The sequence below is a fragment of the Lissotriton helveticus genome, chromosome 7 (genome assembly GCF_964261635.1).
Source record: "Lissotriton helveticus chromosome 7, aLisHel1.1, whole genome shotgun sequence".
NCBI classification, from domain to species: Eukaryota; Metazoa; Chordata; class Amphibia; order Caudata; family Salamandridae; genus Lissotriton; species Lissotriton helveticus.
In genome coordinates this window covers 1,046,236,264-1,046,250,361 of record NC_136068.1, presented here as the reverse complement: position 1 = coordinate 1,046,250,361, position 14,098 = coordinate 1,046,236,264, and the positions used below count along the sequence as shown (strand labels likewise).

Sequence of the window (14,098 nt, the reverse complement as noted above, 5' to 3'; positions counted from 1 at the left end):
TCTATCGACGCTTGAGTTCTTCCATCCATTGGTCCATCACTCCACCGCAAAAAATAACAAACTCCCAAACCGATTTACTGACATGCTCAAGATGAATAAAAACTTGTAATCGATGTGCCAAAGTATATGATAGGAAAATAAGCAAAGAATGAAAATAAAGTTGAAACTTATATAAATAAATGCAAAGGCTACAGATGAGTGCTTTTTAAACGTTCCATTATATAATATCTCTCTATTCATTCAGTGCTCATTAACCTTTCATAGTACATTGGAAGCCAGTTTTAATGTATTTTCTAGCAACTCCCAAGCAGGTTAAAATTACACCAGGGCGGAAAAATGAACGTGCTGAAATTACGGACAAATGCTGCCCCCTATGAGCTTAGTAACGGACAACAGACATTATGATGAATTTACAGGCAATCTGTGTCCTTAATAGACAGGTGGTCACCCTACATTCTCACAGAGTCCAAACCAATTGAGTTAATAGGAAGAGTGTGCCTTGTCCCACGAAAAAGGTAGTTGCACCATTTCCAAAATTACTTTCTCTACTCATGTAGGTAGGAAGGAACCACCAACTCTATTCAGCTAATTCTGTTGTACGGCCTAAATGTAAAATATGGGCTACCACACCTTATCTTAAACATAGGTCCATTTTAAGAATGTGTTTCTTTCACAACTGCCAAAAAAGACTGGCTCTACTGTGGCACTAAAGGATTACCAGTACCGGTCAGAACCTGAAGTTGTATGTCCTATGTAGAAAATCGGTGAGCTCAAAAACATGCTGTGATGTTTTGAAATCCTCAATAATTAACATATGACCATTTTGAGATTAACATATGACCATTGTGAGAATGTGTCTTTTCTCATAAAAAAGGTACCAGTACAACTGTGAAGGAGAATGTTCCTGCTCCAGCACAAAGGGACCACCAGCAACAATTAGTAACTTTCGGGCCCATTCACTATTATTTCATGGAATGCGGAGCAACAAAGAACTTGCTGTGCTGCATGAACGAGAGAGTAGAAATGCTCTATATTTAAATTTGCTCTCTCCTTGCACTGGAGCACTGTGTGCTGCCTAACACCTTTCTGCCGCCTCCCTTACACACGATGCAGGGCAGTGAAGCAACTTCCATTGCTGTGCTACATTAAGTTAAATAATAGTAAAGTACCCCAAAGTCCTTAGAGGCAGATTCCTCTTTCTATGTATTCTGCACAATTCAGCACACTCGGCCAGAGGAAGTAACAATATTTCTCCTTGTTACACCTCTGTCAGGGAGACACACCATTTTGACGCAAACTCAGGTTTACAAGTCAAACGCCCATGCTCCACACATGTAACGCTTACCTGACGCAAAGCAATGTAAACTAAGCAGTGTGTTGTTACTTTTTATTTACTAAACCATGCAAAACCACGTGAATTGGCTTTGCTTCATTTAGTAAATGCCAAAAAGGATGGGCATCACGATAATCATATACCATATCTGTAGGGATGTGAGCATGACTATTATAATATACTATCTCTCCACAAACTAGAATATGACATTCTCCATGTTAGGATGTAATCAAAAATATAATCACGCGCTATCTCTGCAGGGACTTGAACATGACTATACTTACACACTATCTGTGTGGGAACTTGACCATGATTATAATCACATACTATGCCTGCAGGAACTAGAACAAGACTATAATCACACATTATTTCTACACAGACTTGAAAATTATTATCATACCACTGTCTATGTGGGTACTTGAACATGCCTATAATCACACTATCTTTGTGGGGACTTGAACATGAATGTAATCAATCACACACTATCACTATTGGAACTTTAGAGTAATTGTGATAGTCTGTGGGGACCTGACCTGGGCATTACTCTAATACCACTATTTTTGCATAAACTTCAGCTTGACTATCACCATATACTATCTCTAAAGGAACTTGAACATGACTCTCACAACATTCTGTGTGCGAAGTTGAACTTGACTATAATCACAAACTATTTCTAAGGACTTGCAGAAGACTATAATCAATGGCTATCCTTGTGGAGACCTGGGCATTACTGTAATAACTTGCTATGTCTGCATGAAATTTAGCATGACTATCGTTGTACACTATCAATATGGAGACTTGCACCTGACTATAACCAAACATCATAACTGTGGGGAACTGGGTGTGACTATAGTCAAACATTGCCTCTTGTGGGATCTAAATATGACTATAATCACACACTTTATGTTCAGTGATCTAATATCACTCTAATTACGTACTCTGTCATGTGACTTCAACATAACCATAACCACTCACTATCTATGCAGTTATTTGAGTATCACTGTAATCACAGACTATCTCTGTTGGGAGCTAAACATGAATATAATCACACACTATGTCTATGGGGACTTGAGAGTGACTATAATTAAACACTTGATTTGTAGGGAATCTGTCCATCAATATAATCATTCATTGTAGGGATTTGACCAAAACTATCATAACACCCTCTCTCTTTAGGGTCTAGACTAATATTATAAACACATGCCATAGCTTTGGGGACTGGTATTGCAAAGTCATACGAAGAAGATGATGCCTGCTGGTGAAGTTGATAAAAAAGAGCAAGGTAATCTCAACATGGCTTTACCTTCTGACCACATTGCAGAGTCTTTGGCCCCTAAATTAATTTAACTATTTGTTATTTCCTTATCCCTTAAAGTTTGTTAGCACTCAGCAAGAGGCTAAATATTTGTAAATCCCTTTTCATGCATTTGACATGCTATAGTTTTCTACTGAGAAATGCATTATCATCAAAATCCATTTTCTGTATACCCCTGGGACACAAAAAGCTATTCCTATATGACCAAACTATGATGTACTGTGTGTACAATAGGGAAAAATTATGTTTAGCCATTTGTTTATGAATGTAATCAATCACAAATGACAATTGTGAAGTAAGTCCTCACAAGGTTACTAACAAATGTTCAAGTCCTCATAAGGATGGTTCTTTGCACATGAATAAATAAAGCTATATTTGCAAATTTGAAGCAGGATCCTATGTCGTGATTTCTTAACATATTCCTGTAATTGAAAGGTTACTCCCCACAAAGCAGGTGTCCACACATAGTCCCCACAAGGATGATAACACGTGTATGTGTGTGTGTTTATTGGTTCTTTGGAAAATGTATGTCAGATGCCATAAGTCTGATGTTGTCATAAACCCTTGAGGGTTGATGTCCCGGGGCACGGCCTACTATGGATCCTAAGCAACTGAACCAAATACCCCTTCTACACTTGACTTTCAGTGGTAGACGTGAATGAGCAGTCTAAGGCTCCCTCGGGGGAGGTGTGAGAATGACTCAAAGAACGCGCAACAGCAATAAATCAATGATCAGCTACATACCTATTATTATAACAAAAAGAAGTATTTGTTTTCTAACTTCTCATTCAAAGGAAAGTTATGGCATTCACAGACAACAACACATTTCCCCCTTGAGGTACGGGCTCTAGTGATTTATTGGCATGTCCCTGCGCTACCCATTCCGTGAAATGTGAGTGGAGTTATTCCCCATTCACTGGTGGCTGCATCCAGGGAATGCCCACTTGTGGTCACTAATAATAATAATTGTATTTATTGTTCAGTTAGTTAAAACCTTAACAATATTTCATACACTTTTTAGAAAAAGGGAAATTGCATAAAAGTTACATTATTCTAAAAACGTCATAAAATATACATAATTATAAAAGTATTCTTCAGATTTTATCATTGAGCTGCTTTAGCTTTTAGTTCTTGTTCGTGAATACTTAAAAACGTAAACAATTTGCAGTACATTTGGGAATCGGTAGAGTTCAGTCCTCTTATAATAGTGGTTCAAACCGATTTTATGCCTCTGTCCAAAAACGCTCGCCGTAATAATGTAATTTGCGCTGGTTGCAATGTCTTACAGTGGCATACAAGATAAACCAAATCTTCCTTTGTATAACCACAATGCCGGCAATTTTCGTTTTCCGTATGCATCCAATGTGGGGCGTCTGCAAGAGTAGTGAACTGTCCAAACCGTAATGTTGTTAATTGTCTTTTTATATTGATAGAGAAAGTGGAGTCCAAATAGGCCGCTTGTTTCAGTGTTTTATAAGTATTAATCACTGTCCAAGATTGAATTCTTTTTGAAAAAATGCCTTTATCAATCAGCAGCAAGTTTAACTTTGCTGCCTTGTTTAATGTTAACTTAAATGTTTGATAGGGCATATGTTTATTCCAGAGGTCAGTAGTGCAGGTGACCTTTAGCGCATGTTCCAAAAATATATAGGCTGGCGAGTGTTTGTCCTGTTCCATTTCCTGCCATAATAATTTGTTGAGACTATTTTCCTCTACATTTAGTTTTATCTGATACCATACTTTTATGTATGTGTAGAGTCTGCCCAATATTTCGTTCAGTAGCCCAAACTCTAAGCACATTTGCGCTGGTGAGGCAGTCTTCGGGAGCTGAAGAACCTTTTTATAGATACTCGTTATTAGTTTGCTAAGGGTTTCTGAATCCTTCCCATGCATAGCAGCACTGGCGTATGATAGTGTTGGCAGTGCTTTAGCAGAAATAGTCATCAATAATGGTCCTAATGAAGACCCCTCCAGTTTCTTTGCTATTGCTTTAAGGGCAAATGTTAGGGCCCCTGCTCGCTGCGTCATGTATTTTTTCTGGTTTTGAAATGATAATTTATCGTCTACATAAAATCCCAAGTATTTGTAACAAGATACTTTCCTCAACAAATTACTTTTTAGTCTTATATTGTGATTCGAGGCTGTTCGATTTGTGATAAGCATTGATTTATTTTTGGTAAAATTGAGTTCCAATTTATTTACAGACAGATATTCAGAGAGTTCATTTAGCAGTCTTGTCAAGCCTACCTTTGCCAGGCTCAAAAGAACAATATCATCTGCGTAGGCAAGATGCGACGTTTGTAGTTTACCCAACTTCGGTGACTGTGAATTCATTTCATCTAACTTTCTCGATAGGTCTGAAATAAATAAATTAAATAGGTGTGAAGCCAGCTCGCACCCCTGTTTCAGTCCAGTGTTGGATTACTCACTTGTAGTCCTCTAGCTCAAGAGTCCACTGACTCTTCAGTTACAGTCAAAAGTATCTTAATGCCGCAGCGCTCTTAGCAGCTAGTCCCCTGGGCCAGCAGGCCCGACACAAGTCTTACCCGCTCCGGCAGATAGGAAGCGTGCAACACCTTGAAGGGTGACCCGTCTGTGGCACTCTCAACAGCTCCTGTCCTTTTGAGGTAATTCAGCTTCATGCGAGTGTCACAGCAGCACTTGGCAGGCACAGGCTCTCGTCTGAGCCAACGCAGTGGTGCACTGGCAGTGATCAGAGGTGTTACAGCACTCCTGCAGGGTAAGTTTCCCCACTCTCCAAGGGGTGGGTGTGATTCTGATGCTCCCGACCTTAATCCCGTCGAGGCAGCAATCCTTCCATGGCATCCTTACTTGATCCATGGGGTCAGGCCGGATACAGTACTTATTGTCCCGGGCTGTTTTCTGTGGGTATCGGGCGGAAGAGTTATTCTCAGGGCTACGACGATGGTGCCGCTGCTTCTCCTGCTGGTAGAGGCGCTCCTGGGCTCCGCGTCTGGCTGGAACCAGTATGTCTCCTCGCTGACTCAAACAGAGGAGTTGTCGCTGTCCCTGCTGAGCGCCTCTGACGCCGCCGCTTTCTGTCTTGGTCCCGGGGACGGCCCACTTGTGCAGTGCAGCTCTTCTAGTCCGTTCATGCTGCAGCCCGAGCCCTGCTGCGACCTCCTACGCTCCCTGGCCAACAGCAGCGCCGCCCTCACCGCCTGCCTGGTGCTCAACGCCCGGCCCCCGCGCCCCTGCCAAAGTTGTCAGCCCGAGTACAGCCTGCTGCAGGAGCAGATGAACAACCTCTCCTTGGCACTCGAGCAGGAGAATACAACCGAGATTTCCCGGTGTGCAAGGAACCTTCTGCAATGTGATCGGATGCAGATAGTCGCCCGTCTCAATAATTCCTTTAATCAGATTTGGGAGGATTCTAATTGTGCACTGTGCTTACGGAACGAAGGAGAAGGTTTACGAAATGACTCCATAGAGTTCATGGAGAAGTTTAATGCAACTATGCAGTGCTTTGAACAAAACAAACTAGTAGTGACACATATCCCCTTCCAAGAAGGGAACTATTCTAAAGTGTGCACCAACTGCAGTAAGATGTATAAAGATTTGACTGAATTATACGCCCAAATGCAAGAGGGAAACACCCTGTGCATTGACATAGAAGATGCTATGAACAGTACTCGTATCTTGTGGAGTCAGATATTCAAATGCAATATTCCTTTCTATGATGTGGTACCGGTGGTAGCAGTTTCTTCCTTTATACTTTTTCTGCCAGTCATCTTCTACCTAAGCAGTTACTTACATTCTGAACAAAAGAAGCGTAAACTCATTTTGCCTAAGCGCATGAGATCGGCCACCAACTTGTTGAACTTTGAAGATAAATCAAGCTGAGGAACAAGGAAAACTGAAGAAAGAGCTCCTTAAAAATGCATTTGAGCTACTCATGAAGAGAAGTTCAGGACAAGAAGAAGAGCACTGTAGTTCACTTTCTTAAAATGCAGCATCAGCTGGTCCTAGGCACAGAGTTGACAGTCCTGTATTGGAGGAGTTGCCTTCTTTTTGAGCTAGTATATCCTGTAGGTTTTCCTGTTTGAACAAAAAATGTAATGTAGTCAACACAAGACAATGAAGGGTTGTGACCACTTGTGGGGCGATCATCGACCAATAAAATTTTTGTTCACATTAATTTACAAAATTATCCATCTCCTTCTGGAATTTAAGTGATTTAACTTGTAAGTAAATGGGATATTTTGTTGTGGTGCAGTGGAAAATTCGACCTGCCTTATGTAGACTGAAATTCAGCACAGTTGGTTTTGCCAACAATCTGCACATTTTTGGGGTGTTGCATAGTAAATGAATGCTATTTAGCACTCTGTGTGTCAGCAAATGACAAACTAATTGAAAATGTGATCTGCATGTGTGTGTTTTTTCTGATGGTGGGGGTTACAAGTGCCAGCTCAGTTGATGCAGTTTACAGTAATTTTTTCTGTACATCTTTTTTCTGCTTTTTCACGGTCCGTCTTGTAAATATATTTGTTTGCATTGATAGTACTTATTGCTCTTGTTGTCCCATGGGCCACAACTGCTCACCAATTCACAGGCTCCTCCATGTCCATGTGGCATGTTTACTACCGGTAGCCCCTCCTGGCGTACAGGGTTGCTCCACCACTGCCACACAAGGCTTCGGCATTTGCCACACGGCAGTCCTTACCATGGCAGCCACTCCTGGAATATGTGGTTACTGCTACGATATTGAAAAGGCATTGGCCTATCTCCACAAGGCAGTCTTTTCCACGGCGGCCCTTCCTGGCATACGGGGTCACTGAAATAGTGCCCTACAAACTTCTGCCCTTACCGCACAGCAGTCTTTACACGGCTGTCTTCACAGCAGCCCTCTCCAGGCATACGGGGGTCGCTAACTTCAATCTGCACGCAGGCATCAACCCATTCGATGCACACCTCACCCCGGGAGTCCACTCGACAGGGCTCTCCACTGGACCTCGCTCCCTCAAACGCTTTTCTCTTTGTCACAAGGCACACTGGTCATGGCAAGCAAGTAGGTGATGGTGCTCCTGGCTCCAGAGCAGGTGGTCTTGATTTCCCTGGGTAATGTCCCCTCATCCAACAGTGAAACTAGCAAGCCTTTGTCCCCAGTCCTGGTCACAGGCAGAAGTCTGCAGAGCTTCCCCTCCTCACACAGCTATTTTGACTGCTTGGCAGATGACACTTTTTAGGGTCTCAACCTCCCCTTCTTATAGATCATTTCCTGACACTAAATGTGATTTAGAGTCTGGGTGTTTGAAGTTTTAAGTTGGGGTTCTGCTTCTTTTGAAGTACATATGTTTCCTCTTCCTCTTGGAAAGCTGTGTGTCACAGCAGGACTATGAAGCTGATATTCCCACACCACAGGCCATTGGAGTGACTAGAGTTCATATCTGGATGTCAGCCACAGTGGTGTGTGCATCAAAAGGTTCATTTGTGGTTTGCAGTCCCACTCTTTGTGATTCCCTTATCGGCCCCATCTCCTTCATGAGAAGTGTCCAGGCCCCTTCCTTGTGATATCTCACTGAATCAAAGAGCACCCTTCGAAGTGTAAAGGGGGAACCTCACTCGCTCTCCTCCAGGTGTCCCACCGAGCTCACAGGAACACAGCAATATACAAATCTACCTGGTGGGGTTTCCTCTACCTCTTCAAGTCTTCACCAGGCCGGCCTGTGCTCCCCGAGAATGGATCACAGGGTCTTGAATGTTACGTACCATTATAAGCACACTTGCACTCAGTGTATGACTACAGCAAACACGCTATCCAGCACTGTTACCCCGATGTATTGTGTCACCACAGACACCCATACAATCAGCATGTTTTCACTCTGCATGCACTGCTCAGGATTGTAGCCTTTCTGTGTTGCTACTTGAAGGCATATATGCAGCCAGCACAGATATTCACTGTGCTCTTCATGGTAATGGACGTGTACCCCTGCTCTAAGTGCCCAACTGTACTGATGTCTGGATCCCTGATGCTGATTATTTTTGTCATAGTTAAACACAGATCATGCATGTGCGCCATGACCTCTGCCTGATTCACAACAGTAGTCTTGCTAGGACCAGGAGGGGCAACCAAAGTGCTTCCCTCAAAGAGTGGAAGGCTGCTGCCTTTGCCTGGAGTTAAGTAGCACAAGTGCTGTGGTGGCAACATACCATGTTTTCAGTAATAGTGATCAGCAGAGTGAATGGGTCTTTCTGGTGCCTTCTGGCTCACTCGTGTAAAGTTCAGCTGCCCTGTGCTTAACACATCCTTGGCCTGCATTAGGATGGATGCAGTACTGGACAGTGCGCAGGATTGTGTTCGTGTACTAGAATGTATGATTGCCTGTGAAAAGGTACAGTACATGAGAATCAGTGTGTGTGGTTGCGTGCACGCACTGGGATGTATGTGTGCCTGTGCAGTGAGTGGTGCAGTACTTGAGAATTGGCACGGACTGCTCTCCGGAGCAAGAGAAGAATAGGCACTTCAAAGTGGGCAACCCCAAACTTCAAAGACAGAGACACTAAAATATAATCCTTTGTGTCTAGAAAAGGATTATAAAACGTGGAGCTTGAGACTCTCAAATGGTGAAAATGAAGCTGTGCGTCAGCATGGAGAAGCTAAGCACAACTTCTGCCTGTTGTGAGCTGGACTAGAAACTATGAGTCTGCCAATATCCCATGCTTGGTGAGGAGACATCACCTGGAGGAATCAAGAACACGCACCCTGCAGCCTGGAGCACCAGCTTCTCTCCTGGCTCAAGACCAATAGGCCTTCTGAGGAGAAGGAGATCACCTAGAGGGTGCGAGGTTCAGTGGGTGTAAGAAGCTGGCTCTTTATCTGATATTTCAATAATCAGACATACAGTGTAAAGAGTCCAGGGGTTCTCTAACTAGTGGACAGAGGCTTGCTATGCAATCCCAAAGTTCTCTATTATGGGGGTAGTGTGGTCGATTAGCCTTAGGCTTAACATAGAGGAGTGCAAGACACTTTGCAAATACACACAATGATCAAAAAATGACAACACGACTCAAGAAGGAGATCCACACCAATTTATAAAAATAGCAAGTAACTTTATATAAGTACAGATATCAAAGAAAAACCATTCAGTTAAGAGCTAAAAGTAATTTTTATGCAGATAGAATTATGAAAGCTAACAACAATAGCAAAGAGATATTTTCCATTGTCAGAAGTTTCTTGTCCCCCTGTGCGGAGCATAAATCTATTTCAGCTTCCCCTGGTTGGTGCGAGGAGTTGTCCACGTTTTTTATTAATAAAATACAAGCCATTCAAGCAAGCCTGGCATCACCAGTGGCGCTGCAGATTACTCCTTTGGTCCCCCCCCCCCTGTCTACCTACTAACTCACTATTCTCTCAGTTTGTGAAGGCCTAGAAGTCTGACATTCTTGCTATCCTTAACTCCTTCCATGCTCATGACGAGCTCAGCTCGTCATGAGGCACACTGGAGCTGTGCTAATGACGAGCTGACCTTGTCATGAACAATGGGAAATCAGGGAATGCAGCACAGGAGGAAAATATCTCTAGCAGCCAAGGTGTTAAATCCCTCAAGTCTGGCTCCCCCTCAAACCCGTGTCCTGCCAGAGCCTTGGCCGGGGTTGCCGAGGTGGTGTTACCAGAAGTCACTGACATTATTAATTGGTCGCTTCAGTCAGCCACGGTACCGGCACAATGGAAGCAAGCCAAACTTCTCCCTCTCCTTAAGAAACCTACAGCAGATCCTTCCGTACCTGTGAACTATCGTCCTATTTCCTTACTGCCGGCATTGGCCAAAGTATGCGAAAAGGTGGTATTCTGCCAATTGGAGTCCTTTGTGGAAACTTCTGGGGGCGCTTCACCCTGCCCAGTTGGGCTTTAGAACATCATATAGTACAGAGACAGCGTTGATTGAGATGGCAGAGGCTATCAGGGAGTGCTTGGATGAGCGGTTCTGATTTTATTGGACATCTCTGCCGCCTTTGACATGGTACCTCACCAGCCTCTTCTTGCCCGCCTCTCTTCCATTGCGGTACAAAAGGGGGTGGTGATGGACGGAGCATCTGAACCAATCAAACACTCACACCCAGTCAAAAGATCTGGGTTTGATCCATCACCGTTCTTTTGTCCGCTCTGCCACCCCAGTTCAGACATGGCTATATGCAAATCAGTCTGACCCTGTGCCTCATGGGAACAGTCCAGCCCGAACTGCCAAGCCATGCCTTCCCTGGACCGGAAATAAGCTTCCGAGGACCGGTTTCTGGCATTCCAGCCGTCTTCAGCCCGGCTTGCTTGAATCCAGTGGCAAAGTGAGCAAGGGACTCACGTCTGAGCATACCCTGCCACACTTATGGCGGCCAAAGCGGTACAAAAGGGGGTGGTGATGGACGGAGCATCTGAACCAATCAAACACTCACACCCAGTCAAAAGATCTGGCTTTGATCCATCACCGTTCTTTAGCCCACTCTGCCACCCCAGTTCAGACATGGCTATATGCAAATCAGTCTGACCCTGTGCCTCATGGGAACAGTCCAGCCCGAACTGCCAAGCCATGCCTTCCCTGGACCGGAAACAAGCTTCCGAGGACCGGTTTCTGGCATTCCAGCCGTCTTCAGCCCGGCTTGCTTGAATCCAGTGGCAAATTGAGCAAGGGACTCATGTTAGAGCATACCCTGCCACACTTATGGTGGCCAAAGCGGTACAAAAGGGGGTGGTGATGGACGGAGCATCTGAACCAATCAAACACTCACACCCAGTCAAAAGATCTGGGTTTGATCCATCACCGTTCTTTAGCCCACTCTGCCACCCCAGTTCAGACATGGCTATATGCAAATCAGTCTGACCCTGTGCCTCATGGGAACAGTCCAGCCCGAACTGCCAAGCCATGCCTTCCCTGGACCGGAAACAAGCTTCCGAGGACCGGTTTCTGGCATTCCAGCTATCTTCAGCCCGGCTTGCTTGAATCCAGTGGCAAAGTGAGCAAGGGACTCACGTCTGAGCATACCCTGCCACACTTATGGCGGCCAAAGCGGTACAAAAGGCATCTCCGGTGCAGTTCTGGCCTGGCTTGACTCCTTTTTGGCTGCCCGTTCCCAGCAGGTGTGGATGCCCCCTTTTTCATCCTCGGTCAGGGAAGTTTCAACGGGAGTTCCTCAGGGCTCGACCTTGAGCCCTTTGCTTTTCAACATCTATTTGACTCCGTTGATTTCCCTGGCCGAAGAGCTGGGTGCCAAAATCATGGCTTATGCTAACGACACCCAGCTTTTATTTACTTGGAATGGCTCGGATTTAAACACGGGGGCTGCGCAGGAATGCCTTGCAGCCGAGTTCACATGGCTGGCGCAGGCTAAACTCAAGTGTAATGAGGGGAAGTCAGAGATACTGCTGTACGGGCACTTTCCCCCACTCTTTTCAGAATCTTTGTGGCCCCTGGACTTCCCCCGTCCACTGTCTGAGGGTGGCCCTGCTAAGAACTTGGGAGTTTGGTTCGGGGAAGATCTCCGGTTTTCTGATCACATTAAGCGACTGACGGGTGTCTGTTTTGGTACACTCAAGTCACTGAGCAGGTTTTTTTCCATGTTACCGCAACCGGCTCGGGAGATGGTGGCTTGGTCCCTTATCTTGTCCCGCCTGGATTATTCTAATGCATTATTCATCGGTATCCCTGGCTACCTGATGAATAAACTTCAATTAATCCAAAACGCGGCGGCCAGACTCCTTTTTAATATCTCCAAGAGATCTAGCGCAAGGTTTCATCTGCGCAAGCTCCACTGGCTTCCTGTGGCCCAGTGGCCCAGTGGGTGCAATTTAAGGCCCTTTCTCTGGCCCACAGAGCCTTGTCTGACTCAGGTCCCTCCTATATCAAGAAGCATGTGGCCTTTTACATCCCCACCACTCCTTACGCTCTGCTTCTCACCGTCTGATGATTACTCCCCGATTCCGCCGCTCTAGGATGGGGGGTCAGTCACTTTCAGTTAAGGTTGCCATCCTCTGGAATATTCTTCCGGTACTGCTGCGCCACACTCAGGACTTCCGCATCTTTAAGAAATTACTCAAAACGCATCTTTTTAATTGGACCACTTAACTGTTTTCTGCTCCCTGCCTGTAGCTCTCCCTGCGCCAGGACACTTGTAAGTAATTGTGCGCGTTATAAATCACGTATAACATAACATAACAATGTTTTTAGATATAAATTATTTTCACTTTAAAAAGTGGACACTGCAATTTCTGAGTTCTGCAATGTTATTCTATGGAAGGAAGACCAAGTTCCGCAAACAGGTACAGTACATCAACTTACAGGACCAATCTCCAGGAGTTAAGGTGAGTGGTGGACAAGGTTTAAGGCAGCACCAGCAGTACACCACCAGCGGCATGAGGGTGGCCGGGTGCAGAGTGCAAATCAGAATCGGGAGCCCAATGCGTTTCAAGGGGATTGGTTACTGTATAATGAGGATGCAGGGTCTGGCTAGAATGCAAGCCCAGCTGAACCAGCTTGGGTACAGGGGGAACACCTTTGGTCCTCTTCTTCAAGGCCCCGGGGTGACTGGTACAAAGGTGTCCCTATGCATCGGGTTTTTCCTTACCGGAGCAGTCGTGATCGTGGGGGACTGCATGCGGAGGCTGCGGGTGACGTCAGGAGTCCAGGAGGAATGAAACCATGATCTACTCAGGCTTTGGAGGGCTGGGGAACCTTGTTGTCACCGTTGGCATACTTCAACTTGGGCCAAAAGCAATGGGTGCCGTGGTTGCTTCAGGTGTCAAGTTTTTGCGGTTCCAGAGGCCTCAGAGTCTTCTCATTTTGAAGTTCTTTAGAACAGGTCCACTGTTCTTGGGAGGTCTTGAATCTTTTTTTGAAGGCAGGCAGTCCTCCCAAGTTTCTGAAGTCACAGCTGCAGGACGAGTCAAATTTAGTGCCGTTTTCAACTGGAGATGCAGACAGGCCAGCAGGGTTGGTACCAGGTCAGCTGCTTCTTCTCTCTTTTTGGATTTTTCAGCTCTTCGGTATCCCTTCTCTTCTAAGATCATCAGGATCTGTTTCTCTGGTGCCCGGGGGCCTCCAGTAAATACTGAAGTTAGGGGTCTTAGACGAGTCTAGGTCATAGCCAATGGACTTTCGACCCTTGGGGTCCCTATGTCCCCTATATGACCATTTACTGTGGGAAGTGGGCATAACGCTGTCCCAGAATTCCTTAGCATGCTATCACAAAGATGGCTGCTTCTGAAAAATTGTGCTCACCTCAAAGTAGCCCAGCTTAGGGGTGTTGCTAGCCTGGAGGTGGCATGGAGCCTGGAGGTGGCACGCCTACCTGACTAGCTAATTTCCCCACTTGTCCAGGTGCCAAGGGGGCTCTGGACACAGGGGTGGCTTCCTGTCCTGTTATGGGAGCCAGATTCACATTCTGAAGGCGATATGGGAGTCAGAATCAGCAGATCATCTTGGTGGGGGGCGTGATATACT

At 45.2% G+C, this 14,098-nt stretch overlaps 2 protein-coding genes across 2 annotated transcripts in view; both read left to right on the top strand.

Annotated features, from left to right (window-relative positions):
* LOC144769708 (uncharacterized) overlaps window positions 1–14,098 on the top strand; it is a 687,018-nt gene that overhangs the window by 238,177 nt on the left and 434,743 nt on the right. The gene's annotated exons all lie outside the window — the stretch shown is intronic.
* On the top strand, window positions 5,559–6,628 carry LOC144767209 (osteopetrosis-associated transmembrane protein 1-like). The gene has a single exon (XM_078650762.1). The coding sequence runs from the start codon at window positions 5,574–5,576 to the stop codon at window positions 6,510–6,512; it is 939 nt and encodes a 312-aa protein (XP_078506888.1). The 5' UTR covers window positions 5,559–5,573; the 3' UTR covers window positions 6,513–6,628.

Bases quoted from the DNA above. Each gene is read 5' to 3' on its own strand.
- LOC144767209 (XM_078650762.1), top strand. From the start codon at position 5,574: ATGGTGCCGCTGCTTCTCCTGCTGGTAGAGGCGCTCCTGGGCTCCGCG.